We start from the raw sequence: 26083 nt of genomic DNA, 5'->3' as shown, positions 1-26083 counted from the left end.
TTATCATATTTTAGATTTATCTAACTATTTTAACCGATTTAGTTAACTGTCTATAAAATCTGTAAGTGTTTCTACCTTCCTAGTTACTCTAAAAATTAAAACTAAAAAAAAAAAACAATCTATACAGAAGATATAAACAAAGAAAACACCAAAATGGTATTAAAATAAAAGCCAGAGGTATAAAATAAGGCAGAGGAAATAATCACAACAAAAATAATAATTTGAATGCTTACTCTGTGCCAGACAATATACTAAGTGTTTTAAGTCCACTATCTAATTTAAACCTTCATACAACTTCATAATATAGCTAGTAAACAACACCAATATTTAAACTCAGACTCTGTTTTTTCAAATATCTCATGATAATAATTTAAATAGTGTGTGACAATAAATATGAACAAGTGAAACCCTCCTTGGAAAAGGCAAAGTATTTCAAGTTGGGTAGATATGAACAAAAAAAGGAGACACCTATGTGCTACTAAGACATACTTAAGACAGTCTTTACATACTAAACAAAATAGTATTAAAACATAAAAGATGTTAGAAATAAAATGTATTTACAGAAATAATGTAAATTATAAAACTACTTAACTTCATGAGTGTAATAAACTTGAATACTAAAACCAAAGTCCACCTCATTTTGAAATATATAGCAAAAATCCTGTATTCTTGTAAACTGAATTTCACAGAATATTAGTATTTTCATGTTATTATGTTTAAAACTGCCTATCTTAAATCAACAATCTACATAGTGACAAAATTTTAGAGGCAGTAAATACTTTTAAAACTCAGAAGAAAGTACAAATTGTAACCATATAGAGAAAATTGTATAGTAAAATGTTAATAGTATACTAGTATGCTATTTGTATACTATTTGTACTATTTGTATAGTATTTGTACTACTGTTTACTATTTGCATACTAGTCTGTATTTTTAAATGTACTTATAGTTAATGAACACGTTTCTTTCATAAAATTTTATTTTAAAGGAGAGCAAATATAAACTTATATATGTGTATGCATACTTGTGTGAATAGGAGTGTGTATTTGTGCACGTATACATACATATATATTAAAGGATATTTAAAAACCATTACGCTGCATCAGTCATCAATTCCTGGACTCTGTTTTTCATGAGAATGCATGAATTTGAATATATCTCCAAATAATGTCTTTTTTTAAATGTTAAGGAAATATCCAGAATGATCTAGAGTGTTCCTTTTACAAACCATTTTAAATCTCATCTTCCAATTATTTATATTCCTTATTATCTTTTTAATTTATGAACTCACGTGTGGGGAAAAACATCAATAAATGTACCACCAGGTATGAAAAGAAGTCTCATACTTTTCCTTTTCTTTTCTGTTTTCGGTCCTAAAATTACCTTCAAGCTTCAAGAGCATTCTCCTACGTATAGTATTGTTGAGTTTGTTGAACATGACCATGCTCCACTTACTAATATCCTTCATGGACATGAATTTGATTGTATCCCTTCTCACCCATCATTTTTCTGAACTGAAAATTTCTCATCTGGTCTTACTGTTTTTTTCCTTTCATCATTTCTGTTAACCTTCCAGGCTTTTCTGTTTTATGGCTTTAATGGAATGTACTGAATAAAACCATGGATTCTACTCCACGTACTGAAACATTATTAGCTCTCTTCAAAGATTTAACAAAATTATATAATCCTGTTTTCTTCAATTTTATCATGGTTATCTTTGGCATTTGGTTGACCTTTTGAACTGCCACTCTACACTGGACTATCTTCAAGGAATAGATTCAGATTTTTTTTATTGTTTTTCCAGACAAAAGTAATAGAAGAGAGAGTAATTCATTTTACCAGCATAGTTTGGATTACATTTCCCCAAGATACATTACCTTACACTTGCCATAGCTGAAATTTATCCTCTATTATTTTGTCTATTCACACAGCATGTGCAAAGTGTTTTTGCAGGAAACATCCATCTCACAAGTTGGAACAGTTTCAGAGTCATCTGCAAACTTACAGATCTGTTTCAGTGCAGTCATCATAGCCCATCTTCCTCCCTAGACCCACACTCTTCCAGTAGATAGGCTTTTTTTTTTTTTTCTCTCTATTTTTGGCTTAGTCCAACCTCATGCTCTGATGCTAATCCTGTGTATCAGAGGGGAATTTCAAGAACTTGAGCAAGTACTACAAGTGAGAAGATTAAGTCTGTGTAGATACTGTCTAATCCTACAGTATCCCACCCTGTTCTCTACCTTGACTCTTCTTCCTTACGTCCAAGCCCCTCCCTATACTCCAACTTTGATAACAGGTCTGTGTCTTTGCACATGGCCTGTCAATGCTACTTTTGTTTGTTCTGGTTTTTGAATGTGAATGCCTTGCCTTACTCTTGTTAATATCCCATTTCTTTTGCCACCTGCCAGATTGGTCTTCCTTTTCTTAAAGCAGTGGTTATGAATCACTTGGAAGCCTTATTGAGACAGTTTCTTGGCCCCATCTCTAGAGATCTGATTCAGCAGGCAAGGGCATGAACAACAACTCTGCATTTCTAACAGGTTCACAAGTGATGCCCATGCTGCTGGCCTGGAGACCACACTTTGAGAATTACACAGCTTCTAAGATTTCTGTCTGTTTTTTGTTTACCACAAGCCCCCACTTGATGATCCACCTGTCTGACCAGCTCATTTGGGTTGTCTTGATGGACTTTCCTACATCTAAGGGCCCTATTCCTTTCTCTGACCACTGTCTGAGAAAGGCAAACAACACCAACTCTAATTCTGCTTCCTAAAATGATGATGATGATGGTGACAGTGATGACAATGCTGATGATGATGAGCCTCAATTAAAGTGGAGATTAAAGATGGAAATAAGAATATATAGATTTTGAGCCTATTAAATGAGAAAACACAGCACTTTGCACAATGTCTGGCACATAATGTGTGCCCAATAAATGTGAGTTATGAGAACATCAATGCCGATGGTGATGGCAATGTATCACTAATTCAACAGATTGGCTGACTGACTGATTAGTTTCTGCGGATATAATAGTGAACAAAACAGAAAAGGATTCTACTCTGGTGAAGATAGGAACAGTGAATGAGGACATAAATAATAACAGATTGTAATAAGTACTACAAAGGGAAAAATAACAGGATGGTGGAACAGAGTATCTGAGAGAGGCTGATTTAGGCAGAACGGACAAGGATAAACTCCAAAAGAGGGTGGCATTTGGGATATGATCTCGGTGAGGAGTTAGCCACATTAAGAGCGGAGGGAAGAGAATTCCAGACATGGGAAGCTGCTCCAAAATGTTTTGCGAATAGAAATTGGTTTGTTCAAGGAACAGGCAGGAGGCTTGTATTGGAGCCCAATGAATAGAGATAGGATGTGATGAAATTAGCAAAGTTGACACAAGCTAAATCCCACAGCAGTTGGTAAGATGTGGTAAGGAGTTTTTAGTTTAGTCTTAAAAAAAATGCAAGGACCGTGAGTGTTTTAATTTCTAAGAAGGGACACTCTGTGTTCTGATTAAACTGCTGAAATCATTCTGAGAGAGAATGGGTTATAGTAAGGCAAGACTGAAAGAGACTTAGGAGGTTATAGGTCTGGTCCAGGTAACAGGTGAGAGTAGTTGGATTTATTTAAGGTGAGGGAAGGCAGGATGGAGAAAAGTGGGTAGATTTGAAATACACCCTGGAGGTTGAACTAGTATAGATTTAATGTAAATAATGTCATGTAAATAAGGTATAAAGAAAAGAGGGCCCAAAACTCGTGACTGGGTTTAATAATGTACTGCAACACTGAGAATATATTCATTAAACCAAACTCTATTTACTTATTTTGAAAGTTTTCATATGTATTATATATGTGAATGATAAATATTCCCTATTATCCAAAGCTAATTTAATTGTGAATATTTATTTTCTAGGGGATTTTCTTAATAATTTACAATGCTGACATTTTCATAGTCTTTGGTAAATTGTAAATAATGGTAGTACACTTCTTAAGCTCCCTCAAGAAAGCCTATAATACTTTTAGCTCAAATTATTTTTTAAAATAATAATAGCTAATATTTATTTAATGCTTCATATGTACTAGACCCTGGTTCATGTCCAAATCACTAGACTACAGAGCCCACCCAAAGCAGCATAACTCACTCATCTCCTCTCATGAATCCCTACTTCTAAACTTTGGTTCAGTGATCCTGTATTTTAAGGTAAATTTTACTGCCCTAAGTTCTACTATTCTTAGAGTCACCTCTAGAATGCTTCTTTAGCACAGTTTCTTTCTCCTGGATTTTCCTTGAAATGCCAGGAAATGGTAAGACCTGTCCAATTTATAAGATCTAAATGAGACTCCCTATTCTGAGTTTGAGTAATCAAGCAGAATGCATGTTAATGGGCAGGTACCTGTTGTTAATAACGATAACGATGCCACTTATCAAATATCTGTTCCATTCCAGGCACTGCCCTGGAGCTGCACTGAACATGTGTCATTTCACTTAGTCTAAACTTCATACCAGCTCTGCAGATGAGGTGCCATTGGTCCATCACACAGACCATGCACAGATCAAATGATGTGCTCTCGGCTGCTCACCCACTTAACACCCTCAGTACAATATAAACTGGAGTAGACTGGAGGAGTAGAGAGAAGAGCAAGATGGTGGAAGGAGAAGGTGTGGCTAAAATGAAAGACTAGATTCACAACCAAACAGATGCTCCTGATTTTAGGGGAGATGCTGATAAGCATGAAATGTCCCTTAAAGCATTCAGCCAAAAAGAAGAACACCAAGCAGTTTACAGTGGAAATGAAAACAAATTTGCTCTGCTGTTTACATGGAAGGAAGTCAAGAGGTGGGGAACAGAAAAACTCACTCACTGATATCTTCTTCTGAGGCCATTTCTTATGATTTTATTATTGTTCTAAAAATCAAAGAAGGAAAATGCCCCTCCTCTCTTTCTCCCTTCCTGCATATATCTACACAGTGACCCTCTGGAGTCTTAATTCCCAAGGTATTCTACAGCTTAAATTATCATTCTAAAGAAAAACACAATATTACATACACAATCCTTACTTCTATCTGGCTAAACATCCTTTAAGAATCACACACACACACACACAATCCCCCAAGTCATTTGAAATTTCTTTTATTTTCATACACTGGAAATCGGTGATAAAGTGTTATGACCAAGAATTCAGCAGTTGGATTCACTAACTATTTTTTTGAATGTCACTAAGAACACACCAAGGGAAAAGTGAATTGTATAATTTAATCACCAGGGTTAATTATTTTCTTTGCTGGCCCTCTAAAGAAGAAATGGATGCAAACTCACAAATATCACACTCATTTTTCTTAGCAGAAGGGAAACACTGGGCTGTGATTAAAAAGGTGTCATGTTGTTTCCTACAAAATGTGTAATGGGTCTGAACTTCAAGAATAAAAAAATGACCACACCCATTAACCATGGTAAAAATCCCCTTTTAATTGGGTAGGCAGTTTCCACAGAAATATATACAGTAAGTTGAAATTACATATAAGTTAAATTGGTGTAGCTTTACTGCTGATAATAGGATATTCTTCACCTAAAGCACTTTCATCCTCCAAACATAGGGAAAAAATGACTTTTAACTCTATAGTCTTTGCTAATTGCACATACCATTTCCCAAACATTAGCCTGTTAGAGATTCTGAGAACACCTGCAGTGTGTACTTGTTTAATTTAACTTTGTTTGATGTAACATTTCCTAAATTGAGGGAACACAGAGGACTTCTTATTTTGTGTTTTTCATTTTTGTTAGAATACTTAATAATAAAAAGACAGTTGGGGGGACACTGCTGAACAAGAATGTTTAGCCTTCATCTTTACGAGATGCCTCATTTGATGACGCAGTTGCTTCATCTTTAACTTTGTCCATTTTGTTCCTACTGAACTTGTAACCCAAATGTGTTTCACAAGGAGTAACTACCAAAATATTTCAATTGCAATTTAGAACACTTTGTCATTTCTTAATTATAGTGCACTTAAAACATCATGCATTGGAACAGCTTTTTGGAACCACAGGAATATAGATAAAATGAGAAAGAAGACTTGGAATCTGAGGGTTGTGCACAATCTTGTTGTTGTTTTTGTGGGTTTTCTTTTGTCACAAGAAGGACTAAATGACTGAGACACTTTTTTTTCCCCACATATTCAACATTTAGGATGAAAATCCAAATTCAATTCTGAGAGAGAAAACTATGCATTTCTTACATATTTCTTAATGCTTAGTCCATGCCAACTAGTATGTAAGATACTGGGGACATGAAAATTACTAAGATACAACCCCTCCCCTTGAGGAACCAATCTGAGTTATACATAATTACAACTCACATTACAAACTTCTATGCAAGCTGCCTGACCAATGCATTAAGTGTTAATAATGAAATTAACAAGAAGTTATAGAAACACAGGGAAGGATGGAGGCTGTCACATGGGTGCAGGTTGTGTCAGATCTAATGATCCAAGAGCAGTGCACATGCATGACAGAGTGTCAGTTAAAGAGAAAAGCAAGGCAAGAAAAGACAGTCTTTGTGAACTCAAACATTTCCACCCAGGTAGCCAATGACCTCATATTGCCCCTAGAAGTTCCTCTGTGGCGTTCCATTTAGCCTGTTCCTATCAAGGTGGTAGACTTCACTCCACACACATATGCCCATAAAAAGCCACTACAACTCAATAATAAAAGACCAATAACCCAATTAAAAATGGGCAAAGGATCTGAATAGACATTTCTTCAGAAAATACATACAAATGGCCAATAATCCCATGAAAAAATACTCAACATCATTAGTCATCAGGGAAATTGAAATCAAACCTACAATGAGAAACAACCTAATACTCACTAGGCTGGCTAGAATAAAAAAGTCAGCTATTAACAAGTGTTGGTGAGGATGTAGAGAAATAGAAAGACTCATACATGGCTGGAGGGAATGTAAAATAGTATAGTAGCTTTGGAAAACAGACCGGTAGTTACTCAAATGATTAAACATGGAGTTACCATACAACTCAGCAATTCCACTTCTAGGCATATACTCAAGAGAATTAAAAACATAGGTTCATGTCCATGCCACTCTCTCACTTCGTCCCAGCTTACCCTTTCCCCTCCCCATGTTCTCAAGTCCATTCTCTACATCTGCATCTTTATTCCTGTCCTGCCCCTAGGTTCTTCAGAACCATTTTTTTTTTTAGATTCTGTATATATGTGTTAGCATACTGTATTTGTTTTTCTCTTTCTGACTTACTTCACTCTGTATGACAGACTCTAGGTCCATCCACTTCACTATAAATAACTCAGTTTCGTTTCTTTTTATGGCTGGGTAATATTCCATTGTATACATGTGCCACATCTTCTTTTTCCATTCATCTGTCAACGGACACTTAGGTTGCTTCCATGTCCTGGCTATTGTAAATAGTGCTGTAATGAACACTGTGGTACATGACTCTTTTTGTAAAATAGATAGCTAGTGGGAAGCAGCCGCATAACACAGGGAGGTCAGCTTGGTGCTTTGTGATCACCTAGCGGGGTGGGATAGGGAGGGTGGGAGGGAGACACAAGAGGGAGGGGATATGGGGATATATGTATAGGTATAGGTGATTCACTTTGTTATACAGCAGAAACTAACACAACACTTTAAAGCAATGACACTCCAATAAAGATGTTAAAAAAAATAGGTTCACACAAAAACTTGTACACAAATGTTTATATGGAACTATTCATAATAGGCAAAAGGTGGAGATAATGTCCATCAACTAATGAGTGGATGAATAAAACATGATATATCTATACAAATGGAATATTACTTGACCATAGAAGGAATGGAGTACTGATGTATACCACAAGGATGAAGCTTGAAAATATTATGCTAAGTTAAAGAAACCAGCCACAAAACACAACATATTCTATGATTTTGTTCATATGAAATGTCCAGAATGGGGAAATCTACAGAGGCAGTAGATTGGTGGTTGCCTAGGGCTGTGGGTAAGGCAGGGAGAAAGAGAGAACAAGAGGACAGGAGAATGACAGCTAAACAGTATGAGGTAATGAAAGTGTTCTAAAATTGGCTGTGGTCAGATGGGTCACACACATCTGTATTACACTGAAACCATTAAATTGTACACTTTAAAAGCAAAATTGTATAGTATGTGAATTTTAATGTATGATGTTCAATAAAGCTGTTTTTTAAAGCATTAGGTGAGAGAATTACTGTATTTTAAATACACATTTGTTGAGCAAATGAATAAATGAATCAACCAATGTATAGATAGAAACTCCAAATGCTTTAATACAGTCCACCATTTTAAGACTTGCGTTCTCAAGTTGGTGCTTTTTGCCCTTAGGTACAGTGCCACCAAGTGGTAGTGGGACCGTTGGTCTTAATAGTGTGAATTTCAGGTGCATGAATATTAGGTATACTCTGGAGTTTCCTGCTCAGATATACCAGGTTATACTAAAGATGAATCCACACCTAACTATGTAAAATTACTGAAATGAGTATACCTAGATATATCAAATAATAAGTCAGAAAAAAAATTAGAAAGTATGTAAGGAAATATCATCTTTCCTCCCTAGTGTTTAAAAATTGGCAAGCGCAACTGATGCTAACTCTTGCTAACTTTAATTAAAACACTCCTGTTTAATTTAGTTCGAGTCCTATCACAGAGTTAAACTCCTTCTGGGATAATGTGTACTTCTGGTACTTCAGGAAACTTTTGGCATGAAATGCCCTTTGGGGCAGCTTTCTACCACTGTCAGCAGTTCTCCTTCTAAACCACAGATGGTCACTTCACCTTGCTGAGATTGTTAGGGCTAATTAAAATCATAGTCTTAGATTGCCTTTTTTAATGCTCTGAATTAGTACATAGCCTTTGCCTTTCCCTCTGGGGCCTCTACTTCCTTCCTTATCTGTCCAAGAAAGAAAGAAATTAGATCATAATCATCTCAAGGATAAATGCAAAACACTGTTCAAATTGTTTTCTCCAAAGGAAGAGGGAAGGAGAGTAGAGATCCACATAGTAGGCCTGCACATGAGTATCTGTATAATAAATAAATAAATCCTACCACTAATCCAACTAGTATTTCCATAGCCGGGTATAACTGCAGTCGTAATCAAATAATTTTATTACTAACAGCCTGAGTTTACCACTTTTCTTCTTCTAATACCTACATGCATTCCACAGAATCTTCTAAACATCATTTTGGATAGAACTTTTGCATACTCTCATGACAGTGGTGATCTCAGGTGAGGAAAGTAATTATGATAAGTAATCAACACAGTGATGGGAAGAAACAGTTAATATATGAATTTTAAAATTTTAATTCTGCCTTACTTTATGCACTTGTATCCTACATTTGGGATCATAGCCCTACATGGAAAAACTCTTAACTAACTTCAGTATGATCCATTTGGCAATTACCTGTGAAGGATAATCAATATAAACTTACCTAAGGCACAGCTTTTATGACTATGATCATTAAATGCATATGGGTGAGAGGGGTGTCACTGCTAATAAAGGTCAATCATAGGTAGACATGAAATTTAAGGACTGCTACTTAGGCAGAAGCAGTAAATTCAGAAGAACTCCATTCAAACAGTTATACATTGTAATAAAAGAATAAATATTATATTAATTAATATATTTTAGGATAACTGTTTTCCATTCATGGCTAAGAACATAAGCCTAAAACCCAACATGGGTGATCCACCAGCGAGTTTATAAAGGAGGTGATTGAACACCTTAATGGCAGGTGAATGTGCCACTTACTCTCCAAACAAATGGATGGGTTAATTTTCTGCTTGGCCAACTATCCATGCTGGGAAAGTAGCAGCAAATGATACTTATGTTTCACAAAAAATTATAAAACTAAAGCATGTGTAAAAAATAAAGCCATATCAATTTTTAATTATCACGTTTCCTTCCTTCCTTTCCTTTCCTTACTAGACATATCTGGGAGTTGATGGTGTGTGTCAACATTTACATGCTTGTTGTAGTAAAGTGAATTTATAGAGCATACCTAAGAGTTGATTTAGAAAACAAACACAGTTTTTTCATACTTAATAATATATATATATAGTATTAAAATTTGGTCAGATAATTTAATATGATAGGATCTAAAGTGGTACCTTATACTTCAAAATTACTAAATAAAAAGATGATATTGAAGAAAAAATAAGACAAGCAAACACTAAATTTATAAGTATAGTAGAACTACATATAATCAATTGTATAAATGAAGAAATGGGTTTTGATTAATTGCTATTGTAAGAGGGAGTTTTTTTTTTTAACACTCCTGGAAATTGAAGATTGTCCATATTAACAATATGTAAGAAATGTTAGTAATATACTTCTCCATTGTAGCTTATGTCTCTGTAAAACTGATCAAGATTAACAGGTTAATGCATAGAACAACCACCCTTTTTGTAGTTGTATTAGTCTGTGGTTTACATTACAAAATACCACAGACTGTGTGGCTTAGACAACAGAAAGTTATTTTTTCTTAGTTCTGGAGGCTGGAAGTCTAAGATCAAGGTGCCAGCAGGGTTGGTTGCTGGTGAGACCTGTTTCTGTAGCTTACAGATGATGGCTTTTCTCTGTGTCCTCTCATGGTCTCTTCTGTGTGTGTGCACTGAGAGAGTGATCTGACATTGCTTCCTCTTTTTACTTTAAAAAATTTTTTCCAGCATGTGATCAGCCCACCTGGCAGGAAACCCTTATGCTCATCCACAGGGGTTGTGTTGGGGTCATGGCGGGGGGCAGATTCAGGTCTTAGGCAGCGAATGCACGACAGCCTGACTCCCTCCACTGTCTCATACTTGGTCACTGCCACAGTCACTGAAGGCTGTCCTATTTGGAAAGGGACCAGTATGGATCTCCTGAAACCTGCAACCCTTGCAACGTTTCCACTGCCCACATTACCAATGACCAGGGCACAGGCAGCCTGTAATCACTTCAAACCCAGGGCTGCTGAGACTGGAGACCAGGGTCAGAAGACTACAGCTGTGGCCGGACCCACTCTCATTCTCCTTTTATAAAGCCTCACAGAAATCAGCAATGAACCAGGCACAGAGGGCACTCAATAAACACCAGGTGTCAGGAAGCATCTAAAAGGTGGCGGGAGGGAGGCAGTGTGGGAAATCTCCAGAGTTTAGAAGGGACAGGGTGGTCTACTGCCATACCAGCCTGAACACACCCCATCTCCTCTTCCTCTTCTTATAAAGACATCATTTCTGTTGGATAAGGGCCCCACCCTTATGACTTCATTTACCTTAATTACCTACTGAAAGGTCCTCTCTCCAAATACAGTCACAGTGGGGATTAAAACTTCAACATATAAATTTGGGGGAAACAGTTCAGTGCATAACGGTGGTGTAGGAAAAAAACAAGAGTCTCGATGGAGAGCTTATGAAATATTTTGATAGAAAGTCAGATAATTTATGTACAATGCACATTCAATTGTATTTCATATATTTAAAACTCAGATGAGCCTGAGAACAAACCAAGAGTTTGAGTGGCCAAGACAAAAAAGACACAGCATCGGTTTTTAAGTTTCTCACAATCTAGCTGGGAAGAAAGAATGACTAGCTGGCCACAGAGGCACAGAGGAAAGTAAAAAATATAAAATGCTTCATGAATTTGGATATCATCCTTGTGCCACAAACCTAATTTTTTGTCTATGTTTCTAGATATTTCTAAATCTAAATTTAGATTTAAATTTAGAGATTTCTAAATTTCTAAAAAAACTATCTCTGTGTATTGTTAGGACATCATTATATGATTCCTCCACAATTTGTGAGAATTATGCAGGGACCAGTTGTGGCTATGGACATTTTATAGATGAGGAAAACTGGTTATGAAGAGAATACATGGGATGTTTCAATATTTGTGGCATTTTGTTTTAGTTTGTTTTTGCTTAATCTTTGCAACTATGCTCTAGGCTTCTCATGAGGGCTGGAACAGCATCTTACATTTCTTTATTTCCAGGAGCACCCAAATCTCTGCCTTGCTATTCTGGAACCCTTCTCTCCCAATTCTCATACCCAAGTAGTCATCAAATCCTATAATGAAGTAATTATCATTCTTTACAAAAGAAGGGACTGAGGATTAGAGAGATAACTAAACAAGATGAAAAGTTGGTAAGCCACAACTCAAAAGCCTTTCCATATCTTTCCATTACCCTTAAGACAAAAATCTAACCACATTAGCAACATAGTCAGGATCTATACCACTTTTCCACTCCACCATCAGATTCCCTTTGTACCCATAATCACTCCCCCTTCAATCCCTTGCGTATCTCTAAACCTTTGCCCACTTCCTTCCCCCTGCCCAGAAGGCTCTCCTTCCACCTCTCCTCCCAATGTCCTAGCCCCAACTCCCATTCTTTCATCTTTGTTGAACTCTTTATTCAGGGTCCCACACCTCTCTCTCTCCCAACTGTTCTTTGACTTTTTTAGTCAAAGAACTTCTTGACTAAAGAAGTCAAGAAGTTCTTCCTACTTCTCGTCTGTTTACCTAACTACTCTTTGAGGCCTGGATCTGTGTCATATGTCTCTCTATGCCCAAAGAGTACTTGAAAGAGTATACAAGAGACACCCAACAGTTGGGTGATACTTTATTACTAATACTGTGGCTCAGCTGTCTACCTGGGACTAGAAACTGTAATTGGTTGGCTCATTATATATACCCAGCCATCTCTTTTATTGTCCAATAGCATTTTCAGAAGAAAGTGAGCTACTAATGTGGACTTTTCTATCCCACGACATTACAGAATTATATTTTTTAAACAGGGGTCTTTAACTTCCCCCATGTATCTTAATCTGCTCTCAACTCACGTTTAAGATGGTTTTTCTAAAACTTTCTGAATAGCTTTGTCTATGATCTAATTATTTGCAAAATCAATACATTATTTAATGGTTGAGATAACTATAAGCATTTGAGAGAATATGGGACTAGATTTTGAAGAGAAATTTTCTTAGAAATAGAGAATATGTGTATATATGTGTATATTATGTGTATGCATGTACATATACATATGTATATATGTATACATACATGTATATATATTATATATTTTGAAATATAATTTAATATTCTGAATCCACCACCATTAGGCTTAAAGAACATATCTGTGTAAGGCGAATATGCTCAGGTCAGTAGAGAAAGCCCTTTTGAACACATTCCTAAAGGGTGACACATGGATCCCAGCCCCTTAAGGAGGAGTTTCAGGCAGGGGTAATACCTGTCTCAAAGGACTTCTTTTTAAATGTGTTTACTTGGGAGAAGCATAAACTCAAACACCAGATGAAGTAACGCGTGCCACTTGTCGGGTGGAAGATATGAACTCTTAGGTTTCGCTTCAAGTTTTCAATTATGTGTAAAAGACCGACCCAGTAGAATTATTTGTGTCCTACAGAGCCAGCTTGTGACACTTCTAGCCAACCTTTCTCTAGAAAGTTGATAAGGCAAATAACTGAGAAAACCTACACACAAAGGTCAACTTTTAATAGCATATTGCTTGTATTGCTACAGACTGCTTTAAAAGGAATTCTAGAATCTTTTCTGGAAAATTCAAAAATACTTTCATTTTCTCATTGATGTTAGACCTAATGGCTTTTACTGAAGAGTGAACTTTCCACCCATCTCCTTCTGAGTGCATATGGACAAGGGTGCACAGGCTTTGTCCAAGGTCAAGCACTTTATTGGTTAAAGATCAAATACCTTTTTAACATATGCATTTCTGCATTGCTTTGGACAATGAATCCATTGAGACCTAAGGCAGTGGTAAATCTCCTCAATGCTTATTAAGTGTTGCCTTGGTGTGTGCAAGGAGGTGTGCGTGAGGGTAACGGGTAGATGGAGAAAAGGATGTATTTATGTTCAGAAACGGCGATTATAGCTCTTGAGCCAGAAATCTGGACATTTTGAAAATAAGAACTGACAGAATACCATTCTTTAGATCCTTGTTAAAAACTAGAGTTTAAAACAATAATCATGGCTTTAGTGATTTAAACAAAACATAAGCTGGCAACGGTATTCAAAGAGCCTCCCTGTGCATCCGCATCTCCACATTTCTCCTGTCACCATGGGTTTAGGCTCTATCTTTCACGAAAGCAGAGACTATCAACTCTTCACAGCTTCACAGATCCCATGTTTACATTCAGTATGGAAAATAACCTTGCTCAGAAGTCATGAAGGTACCTGACTATGAATTTGTAACTATATTGCAAGGGCACAAAGCCAGACTTCAAACCTTTGTGTAGCCTTTCTGGAACCCAGTGCAATGCATGTACTCAAAAGAGGTCTACCAATACTGTACTGATGGTTATTCTTATAGGTCAGAAACATTATATAACTGGTTATTATTAACCATACATTTATTTAATTTATTTCAGACAAGGTTGTCCTTAATCTCATCTAATATAGATTTCTTCAATAGGTTTACATATTATGGAACTTTCAATTTTCATTTTAGAATGTAAATGCTTTAAATGATATTTAATGGACATTAACTCTGAAACTCTTGAGGAAGACCACAGAATTTCTCTTTATCTTGTTGTATATATAATTATATCCTACTTGAACAGTCTGTTAGTTCATGCCAGTTCACACTCAAAGGCAATCTAAGTGCAAGAAGGAACCATGAGTTAAAAGGCAAAACAAGAGTCTGATAAAATCCATGACTAAAGCACAAGCTTGGATTTCTTGTGGAATTTTATCTTATGAAGAATTTAAATTACACTTAAATTCTTAAAAATGACGAAAACCAAATTTAAGTAACACTGATAATGAAGGTATTTTTTCCTTAAAAAAAGGAATACATTCTATTTTCTATATGAACTCAGTCCTGCAGGATGAACTTAAGCTTATATTAGGATAGTCAAAGACTGTATCAAAGATTTTGCTATATCAACACTTATTTTAAAGCCTGGGCAGAATAGTTAAAACAGTGTCACAACCACATCCTAAATTAAACCATGCCTTCTACAATAGTTATAAGTCATATTAAGTCTGTGGGAAATCCTTAAAATGTATACGCAGTTACCAAGAGGATTCAAGAAAGGAAGGAAGGAAGGGGGAAAACCAAGATACAAACACAGCTCTATCTATATTTAAAATTTAATAATGCCTCTAATTTACATATTCAACATGTAATCTATAACTAGATTTTTAGAAATAGAATGGTGCATTTAGAATAAAAATGGAAGTCTAAAGGCAACAAATCCAGCAGCCATAAAGAGAAAGACATGGTACCCTATATGAAACTTAAAACCAAGCCAAACCAAACCCAAAACGACAAAATACACACACACAGAGCATATAGAGCATTATTACTGTTCTTCTATATAAAGAGTTCCTGCAAATAAACAAGATAAAGATAACTATTTCAATAAATTTATGAAGATCAAAAAAGATTGATAGCAAGTCACAAAATATAAAATGCAAATATCCAGTAAAACTATAAAAATAATCTGAATTTTATAGGGATGCAAATTAGAACAAAGAGACTCAATTTTATAAAATTGTTAGATAGGCAAATAATAGAAAAAAGCACCCTTGTGAGGGGCAAACTCTTGCACTGCTGGTGACAGTATAAACTTTTCTTTGATAATTTTCCTCACGATATAAGCAAATAAATGACAAAAATATATAAGGATAAATTAGTGTTCGCTTTTTTAAAAAATAAAATTTTGAAACAAGATAATACTCAACAATCAAGGACTGGAGAACATACATACGTGCACAGTAACACAGAGGAAGATGCCATGAATGTCAAAATATGTGCATATATGTACATCTATACACATATTTCTTGGCTAGTTTATCCTCAGAAATCAGTATTTATATACATTTGACTTAGATATCAATGAAGTATTATATGTCTCAATATGTGCATTAATTTGGTATAAAATTAGACCTCAGGCATTTGCAGTTAGAGGTTTAGCTCTGATCACCACAAATTCTAGCTCATTCCATAACCACATCTGCCTTACAATCAATCAGTAATACACATTACAAGGTTATTTCTATGGTAGCTGTTCTGTTACTGTACTTTGATGTTACAAATGTGAAAGTTCTTTGTTTCAAAAAAAAATTCCATTAAAATAAGAGTAAATTAAATTGTTGCCATTTTAAAGTTAGCTGATATTTTAGTTAGAATAATGCTACCTCTAAAACCAAATAATTAGAGTCCTTTGCCTATTCTTAGTTTAATATTTACAGTTTGATCAAAGAACAAACAACTCCATTGCCTCACTAATCGTATATGTTATTACCCTGTGTGCAGATGAAAGCAGTTTCTGAATAAACTTTAAAGCAAAATGCAAACTTTAAAGCAAAATGGATAGCATAATAATATTATGATATAGGTTAGCAGGTATAATCAGTATACCACACCTTTTCATTCCTACTGAATAACTTCTTAAGAAGCCTATGATTTTACCTGGATTCTTTAAATGGTAAAAAGATTTATTCCAGAGGAAAAAATTCAAAGACCGATAAACAAGTTTTTGGTGTTGTTACAGAAAAAATCAATTGAAATTCAAATGTTAAGGCACTTTCTCTAAACTACATGATTCAAATGAAACTGGCTAAAAGAAACCTGGTGCATAATAAAACATTTTGTTTGAGGAGCTACCACATATAAGAATTATTTACTTGCAGTGATAACACAGTGACCCTACCTATCTCAATTTAATGAACTTACATTTATTTAAATTAGATTCTTGCTATGCAGGTTTTCTTTAGATGTATTTCATTTTAATGGTTCACTTTCAACATAACATCTATAGCATTTCCATATTAACTGAACAATTTTACCAACGTATCTGAGTTTAATGTCAGAAACCCTGTCATCTCAAATGACATTTAACTTTTCTACTCAAGTACCTATGTTTTTACACAATTTTATTTACCCCTTTTGTTAGATGGTAATTTTTGGTAAGTTTCACTTATGTAATGGGGATAATTAGACTAAGAGTGATCTATCTGGATTTTAATCAATGAGCAAGTATTCAAATACTACGTTTAACCTCTGTGCAACTAATCAATGTAGAGCACGCATATGTGTGGAGTGTCGGGGCTTTGCAATTTCACACTAATAAACATAGGAAGCAATTTGGTGATAAGCATTTATGGCATCACGGTGATATATTTTGAAGGGTATGATGTAAACTCATCTCAAGCCGTTAACTTACCCAGGACTGTGAGCTCTGCAGAGGCACTAATATTCTCATTCTTATATGTGACAACACAGGTGTAAGTTCCACTGTCATCATCTGTCACATTGGAGATAAGCAAGTTGCTTCCACCCAATAAAGAATACTTTTTGGACCTGTAAGACACAAGACATATCACATTAGAGAGTAGATTTACATATATCTACATCAGGCAAGGTATTCAAAGGTTTAACTGAACTCCACAAAAGCTCAATTTATAAAACTGGAGAAAAAAACTCTATTTCATGGGAGCTTGATAACACTGCACTTATGTTCAAAAATCCCTTCAAGGTAAACCACTCCCTTTGGAATACTGTGGGCTGTGATCAAAGAAATGAAGTAGATTAAACTTGGAACTAATGTTAGTACTGAAAAGAAACTTAAAGATAATCTGGCTCACTTTGGATTTGAGAACCGCTGGTCCAGAGAAGTAATTACCCACAGTGGAAGTCCATGTCCTATGTCCTGACATCCAATTTAGTAAACCATGTACAAAGTCACACGTCATAGTGCACTGTGCATGCCTGACCATATTCAGAGAACACATCTTCACATGCTGAAGCTCCAACTGGATTTATTGCATATTTCAGTATTCTCAGAAGTATTGTGATACCATACCATGTATTGTTGTTATATAAATAAATACTTAAGGTAGATGAAACTTAAAGATAAACTTATTGCCTATGAACCTATCTTACCATAGAATATAAATGTTCTATTTAGAACACCAGATCTCAAAATCAATGAAATTAATTTCTTAAGTGAAATCTAATCCATTCTCATCAAAATGTTTCTGACTCAGTATTCCATTCTATTAAGAGTTTACTTTCTAAGTATGCCTTAATATTAATGTCCAGTAATTTAAAGCCAGCCAAATTCTTCTGTCTTACCTTGAATATCTGTTATAGCTGGGATGGTGAGAGATATAATCAGAGCTAAAAAAAAAAAAAAAAAATTGCACAGACCCTATCATGGCATGCTATACATCCGAATGCAGAAAGTCGGTTTCTTAAGAAGTATTTCACTCTCTACACCACTTCTTCAGGATGAGATCCTCCGAAGTATCTTTGCTGAAGCCTCTGTGGTTAGGATCATCTCAAGAGCAACACTGACTTTCTAAATTTCCTTTTAGAATTGATCTCATGGATTCTGACTCTGTTCCCCATTCCTTTATCCCAGTGGGTATGTGTCTTTTATATACTGTCTAATGCCAAGGAATGTGGAAAGAATATTCAATTATTATCAAAAACCCTAGTATTACTAAGTACTTACATCAAATTAGAGAAAGATAAATAGTAACATATACCTCACAAAAGTCCTAAATTTATAATACCTGAGTTGGATGACTTCTTCTCCTCGTAGCCAGGTAAAACTTGGGGGAGGATAGCCAGAAACACAACACTCCAGGATAGCATTTTTTCCTTCAATGGCTACTACATTTGATGGTCTTTGCAGAAAATACAGTTGCCTATGCAGTCCTGGGTCTGTGGAAAAAAACACAGGGTCACATCTTTTATGAAAAATATTGCGAAGAAAAATGATATATCTGGAACTGTTTTTTTTTTTTTTTCCTAACAAGACACTGTGATGAAGAGGAAGGAAAGACACATGGAAAGATGCCAATGAAACTTATAAAATAGACTCCTAGAAGTTTTTCCATGCCTAGTTTCTAGGATTAGGATATTAGAATAGTCTTATCTGTTGTTGACATCATGGTATAAGGCAAAGAGAAAAAGCCTGAGACTACAAGTCACTCGTGTGGGCTACAGGCCTTGTTGACTTATTGTCATCAAAAAACAAGACAGTATCAATACCTTTTTGATATTTTCAGTGTGCCTGCCACTAATATCTATTCCACCTCCTTCTGCTTTGTTTATTGCTTCTGTGGCTTTGGAAGTAAGATTAGAAAAACATGTTAGAATTGTGTTAAAAATCTGTTGTTCTCAAAATGCAAGTTTCTTTTTTTTATAACAAAAAGTTTGTTTTTTTTATAACAATAAGTTATAAACAATAAGTTATGAAGGTTTAATTTAGGCTGTTTTCAACTTAATGCGTTAAATGGAATTAGCATATAATCTTTCATTTTGCAAACTCAAAGCAATCTTGAAGCAAAGAAAATGAGGCAAAGAAATCTTCAAAACCAGGACTGGGGTGGCTGAAGAAATGCCAAAGGAGGTTAAATCTAACTAGGTCCTACTGGGGGGCGTGGGTGATCAGAGAGGAAGAGAGGTGGGAGGAGACCTGGGACATGTTTTAACATTGCTGTTAATCTTCCTTGGTTGGACCCAAGTCCACACAGGTTGATCACAGATGAATAAAAGAATTCCAGTTCTCCAGTTAATAGTTGGGAGAGTAATTGTCATCTAAAATACTCTGTGTGAAGAAAGAGAAATTCACACTTTCTCAGTCTGGTCACATCTGTTTCTGGTTGATAAGAGCAACAAAAATAAATATTGTTCACAATGAAACATTGAAAGAATTTTCAAAATGTGTTAATCTTTATTAAACCAATATTGTAGATAAAGTGTCTCAAAATTTTTCAAAATTGCTGCCAGTTTGTTCAATAATCCTTCCTGAAAGTGACTTTTCAAATCAAATGAAAATGTTTTGAAGGAAAATGTTGCTTAGAAATGAAATCCCTGATGTGGAGAAAAGGGAACCATCCTGCATTGTTGGTGGGAATGTAAACTGGTGCAGCCACTATGGAAAACAATAAGGAGGTTCCTCAAAAAACTAAAAATAGAATTATCATATGATCCAGCAATCTCACTCCTGGGCACACATCCAGACAAAAGTATAATTCAAAAAGATACATGCACCCCTGTGTTTACAGCAGCACTATTCACAATAGCCAAGGCATGGAAAACAACCTAAATTTCCATTGACAGATGAATGGATAAAGAAGATGTCGTACATATATACAATAGAATACTACTCAGCTGTAAAGTAGAATGAAATAATGCCATTGCAGCAACATGGATGGACCTAGAGATTATCATACTAAGTGAAGTAAGTCAGGCAGATAAAGACAAATATCATATGATATCACTTATATGTAGAATCTAAAATATGATACAAATGAACTTATCTAGAAAACAGAAACAGACTCACAGACATACAGAACAGATTTCTGGTTGCCAAGTGGGAGGGATGGATTGGGAGTTTGGGGTTAGCAGATGCAAACTATTATATATAGAATGGATAAACAACAAGTCCTGCTGTATAGTACAGGGGACTATATTCAACATCCTGTGATAAACCATAATGGAAAAAATATGAAAAATAATGTATATATATGTATAACTGAATCACTTTGCTCTATAGCAGAAATTAACCATGTTAATCAACTATACTTCAATAAAATAAATTAAAAAAAATAAAATCCCTGAAATGGACAGGTTCATAAAATGTGCATTAATAAATAGCTATCTTTATAATGGAGGCCTATTCATCAAATGTTTCAGCTACATATACTGTATAATACTACGTTATTATAGAAAACATCAAATAAAACCTATATAATTTTATCTTCTAGCTATAAGAAAATTTGCCTGGGACCTATGTGTAATACTACTTATTCATCCATGGAAGAGCCAAAATTTGAACTCAATTATATTTTCTTTTGTCAGAAAATCATGTAACACAAAATGGTTATTTTTTTTAAAAAACATTTTTATATTTTATTTTAATTTACAAAAGATGAACAAATAGTACAGAGTTCCCACATACTAGTTTCCCCATCCCTGGCATTCAGCTTCTCCTACTATTAACACCCTACATTAGTGTGGTACATTTGTTACAATGAATAAAGTGATACTGATACATTATTATTAACTCAAGTCCATAGTGTACCTTAAGGTTCACTCTTTGTGTTGTCTAGTTCTATGGATTTTGTCAATGCATAACATCATATGTTTAATATTACTGTAGCATATAGAATAGTTCCACCACCTTAAAAAAAATCCCCTGAGCTTCACTTATTCACCTCTTCCCCACCACCTACATCTCAAACTGCAGGCAATCACAGGTGGTTTTACTATTCCTATAGTAAAGCCTTTTCCTGAATATCATATAGTTGGAATTAAATAGTATATAGACTTTTCAGATTGATTTCTTTCACCTAGCAATTATGCATTTGGGGTTCCTCCATGTGTTTTTGTAGTTTGCTAGCTTATTTATTTTTATTGCTGGATATTTTTCTATTGTACCAAAGTTTCTTTATTCATTCACCTATTGAAAGATACCTTGATTGCTTCCAGGTTTGGTAGCTATGAACAATCTGCTATAAATGTCCACGTGCAGATTTTTTTCTAGACAGAACTTTACAACTTAAGTCAGTAAATACCTTGGAGCATGATTACTAGATTATATGGTAAAACTATGTTTACCTTTCTAAGAAACTCCCCAGCTCTCTTCCAAAGTGGTTCTGCAATTTTACATTCCTATCAGCAATGCATGAGTGTTCCTGTTGCTCATCCTCATAAGCATTTACTATGGTCATGTTTTTTTATTTTAGCCATATTAATAGATATTCAGTTGAATCTTATAGTTGTTTTAACTTGCAATTCCCCAATGACATAAGACATTGAGCACATTTCATATGCTTAGTTTCTATCTATATATCTTGCTTAGGTGTCTGTTAAGATCTTTTGCCAATTTTTTAAATTGGTTTGTTTTCTTACTGTTGAAATTCAAGCATTTGTTGTATATTTTGGATACAAGTCCTTTATCCAAATGTGTACTTTGCAACTACTTTCTCAGTCTGTGGCTTGTTACTCTCTTAGCGTAGTCTTTTACAGAGAAGAAAGTACTAATTTTCACAAAGTCCAACTTATTCTCATAACATTATCTTTTACGGAGCAAGAAGTACTAATTTTCACGAAGTCCAACTTTCATGCATTATTTTATAGGCAATGTATCTAAAAGTTCATTGTCAAACCTAAGATCACCTAGATTTTTTCCTGTATTTTATAAGTTTTTTCTTAATACTTCTGTGCCTTATGTTTAAGTCTATCATCCAATTGGAGGTTTCGTGGGGTTTTTTTTATGAAAGGTATAAGGCCTGTGTCTAGATTGGTTGACTATATTTCTGTGGGTCTATTTCTGAGAGCTCTGATTGTTCCATTGATCTATTTCCCTATTATTTTGACAATATAACAATATCTTGACTATTGCAGCTTTTTCATGAGTTACCATCAGACAGTGTGAATCCTCTGACTTTCTTCTTTAGTATCGTATTCACTATTCTGATTCTCTTGTCTTTCCACTTAAATTTTAGAATCAGCTTATTGATATACACAAAATGATGGGATTTTGTCTTTATCTTAAAATATTAATAGTTCGGGCATCACTGGGCTCAGTGCCAGGAAAGAAGCATCTGCTATTTTTAGACAGAGCATATATATTCTAGATTACTTCAATCTCAACCTGGTCCATTTCAGTTACATTTATTATCTTTGCTCCTCCATAGACATTGGAACCTGATCATATGTGTCACACTGATCATACATATGGAAATGTCAGCTTTTGGCAGAGAAATCTGGTTCCATTTCTCCAAAGATATTTCTCTGTAATTATCCAATCTAATAAATTCTAATATTATGGAAGTTCCCCCCCAAAGCTAATGGAAATGGTCTTTAATAGTAAATAGTTCATATGTTTCACAACATTGTGACAGATTCAATATGATCACAAATTGTTTGAGCTCCTTCAGTCCAGAGCTGAGGGTCCACTTCTCTATGATTTAAATCTGGCCTGGCCCCGTGTCTTGTTTTGACCAATAGATTGTGTTGGGAATTATACTGATGAGTTCTGGACACAAGGCTTCAAGAGGCCATACAAGTTTCTGCCATGGGTCTTTATGAAATGACCATGTTGGTCTAGCCAACTGGAGGATGAGAAGGCATATGGAGGATGACTGAGTTTCCCAGCCAAAACCAGCACCAACTGACAGACATGATAGTGAGGCCATCTTAACACTCCCACCTTGGTCAAATATGCCTGAGTGAATCAAAGTGAAACCAACAGAGGAACAGCTGAGATAAACTGCAGAACTATAAAAGATAAAAATTTAAGTCACTACATTTTGGAGTGGTTTGTTATACAGCAATAGATAACTGAAATATACACATGAATGAAAACAAAACAAATCCATCCTAGTTATTTAAAATATTTAAAATACCAAGTAACCTTTTTGGTTGTTGTTATTTTTAGTTTGACTTTTGGTTTCTGTTTTTTTCCACTATTAGGGTGATTCTGGATATTTAAAGAAACATGATTAATCTTGATGTATCCCTTATTTTTCTCCATTAAAATGTGATTTTTTCTTTTTAGAAGAACATCAAGAAAATGTATTTAAGTTTTAAAATGGGGAGGACAGAGATACTATTGCCAAGGTTACATTTGTATGATAAAATTGTGGGTAGTTTTTATTTCCATCTTTGGATTTTTCTGTGTTTTCTAAATTTTTTTAATAAGAACATATATTTTTTTAGAGTAAAGAGTTATTTTAAACTCTGGTGTTGCAAAGTGGATGGAAATTACACAAGAAACAAAGAAATTATAAAAGCTAATGACTAAAACACAAGGCAAATATTGAAGAGCAAATGAAAATTCTCCCTCCAGGCTCCATAATAACAGAGATGAAAAAGCCCTGGGGGGAGTGAACTTAAGATTCTAGGTCATGACTTTTGTTGACTAAATTGATTTTAATTGAACTGTGATGGAATTAGTAATTATTCATAAAAATAATTGTTGTTCTTGCCACATGGCCACTGATTATTCAGAACCAAATGGAGTTACTCAGCTAATACGAATATGAAAAAAATCCAGTAAAATAATAAACATGATTTCATCAAGGAAATGGCATATAATACCAGTCTGAAATGTTCTATTTCATAAATTTGTGATAGGTACATAAATGGTCATTTTATTTTTATTCTTCAAACTGACATATGCTTCATATACTTTTATGCATGTGTAATATGTTTTACAATTAAAAGACTGGAGGGATATGCAAGGGTGGATTCTAGAAAACATATTTGGCAATAGCTTTAAAATCAAACTAGAAAAAAATGATTTTTTTTCTAATGTAAATTTTTTTTTTTTTTTTTTTTTTTTTTTTTTTTTTTTTTTTTTTTGCAGTACGTGGGCCTCTCACTGTTGTGGCCTCTCCCATTGCGGAGCACAGGCTCCGGATGCACAGGCCCAGTGGCCAAGGCTCACGGGCCCAGACGCTCCGCGGCATGTGGGATCTTCTCAGACCGGGGCACGAACCCGTGTCCCCTGCATCGGCAGGCGGACTCTCAACCACTGCGCCACCAGGGAAGCCCTAATGTAAATTTTTATATTAAAAATTTCAAAAGCAGACCTCTTTCATATGATGGTCACGGAAGTGAATGCACACACTGTCACAACTATGTTTTCTAAATGGATTATAAGCAGTCATGATTTGCTTGGACTAAAACCCAGTTTAGCTTTTTCCTGTTGGGAGGTAAATGTTAGCCTGATTCTCTGATCTGATCTCATTGTCATGCTAGTAGAGGTACACCTAATCCTCCTCACAGACGAAGAGGGTGGTACATAAAGAGAAAGCAGTCATTACAGTGATGCAGATCGTTGACATACACAGATCGCATTAAATTCTAGCAACACCTTATGGCAACATGCTGCTTTTACTTATGCTTTTCTTCCTTTTTTCCTTCCTCCTTTTCTCCTTTCCTCCCTTTCTCCTTCCTTCCTAACTTTTTAAATAGTAAATTTGGCCTACTTTGGCTTAATCTATTATCTGAGTTAGAGAGGACGGACCTACAATCATCAGGAAAATGAATAATAATGTAAACAGTGGATTTCAACCTGTTTGGTCTCAGGAACCATTTATATTCTTACAAATTATTGAGGCACCCAAAGAGCTTTTGTTTATGTCGGTTATAGCTATAAATAGTTACCATATTAAAAATCAAAACAGAGATTAAAATATTTTTATTAAATATTCACACCTCACCAAAAGTAGTATTTAAAATAAATAACTATACTTTCCAAAATAAAATTATTAGTGGTACCTTTTATTTCTGTACATGTTTAATGTGTCTTAAAGGAAAATAACTAGACTGTGTCACTTTCTGCATTCACTTTGTTCTGATATGCTGATTTGGATGAATTACATGAAAATAATCTGACCTCAAATAGATATGTAGTTGGAAAAGGGAGGTGTATTTTTAATAGCCTTTTCAGAGAATTGTAGATTTTATCTTTTAAGACTGCACCAAAACTCAATAAGTAGTTTCCTGAAAGTTAGTTGTAACGTGAAATCTGACACCATATCAATAAACATTTTGTGTTATGTTATATAAAAATCCATTGGTCTATCTTGCATTTTGAAAATATTTTTTGCCCATGCTTGATTTAGTCACATCAATCAATGGTCATTTGGAATGGTATACTGAATGGGACATATCTTCCAAATGTTGACACATTTCATTATACAGTATCACAAAATCTCATTTGTTACTATCACCACCAATCCCATCAGAAAGGCCTTTTAATATTGCAAAGCTGTCAAGATCCCCGTGGCAGATACAAGATTTCCAAATTTCTAATTTCGTCTTAAAAGCATAAACTTCATCCTTGGGAGCAAATACTATTTTCCTTGCACTGATTGACTCGCTTCGTTCATTTTTGAAAAAATGTCTAACTAGTACTCAAGTCTGAATAGCTACAGTTTTCCTGCTGATTGTCCTTTCAAGTAAAAATGATGTCCCGAAAAAAAAAAAAAAGCAGCTAATTCATCTTGAAACTCAAATGATCATGGAAGCATTTACCCCTCAGAAAATACTGTACTTTGATATCC

General features: G+C 34.9%; 1 protein-coding gene across 1 annotated transcript in view; it reads right to left on the bottom strand.

The window, feature by feature from the left end:
* Positions 1–26083, bottom strand: part of DCC (DCC netrin 1 receptor) — a gene marked incomplete at both ends in the record, with an annotated part of 1188726 nt that overhangs the window by 626231 nt on the left and 536412 nt on the right. Inside the window, 2 exons of the mRNA XM_079717018.1 lie at positions 17215–17351; positions 18569–18719. Coding sequence (XP_079573144.1) covers positions 17215–17351; positions 18569–18719 — 288 coding nt within the window. The remainder of the gene's footprint in view (positions 1–17214; positions 17352–18568; positions 18720–26083) is intronic.

The sequence above is a fragment of the Hyperoodon ampullatus genome, assembly GCF_949752795.1.
Source record: "Hyperoodon ampullatus genome assembly, chromosome: 13".
In the NCBI taxonomy this organism is placed as follows: Eukaryota; Metazoa; Chordata; class Mammalia; order Artiodactyla; family Ziphiidae; genus Hyperoodon; species Hyperoodon ampullatus.
This window is presented reverse-complemented; position numbering and strand designations above follow the sequence as displayed.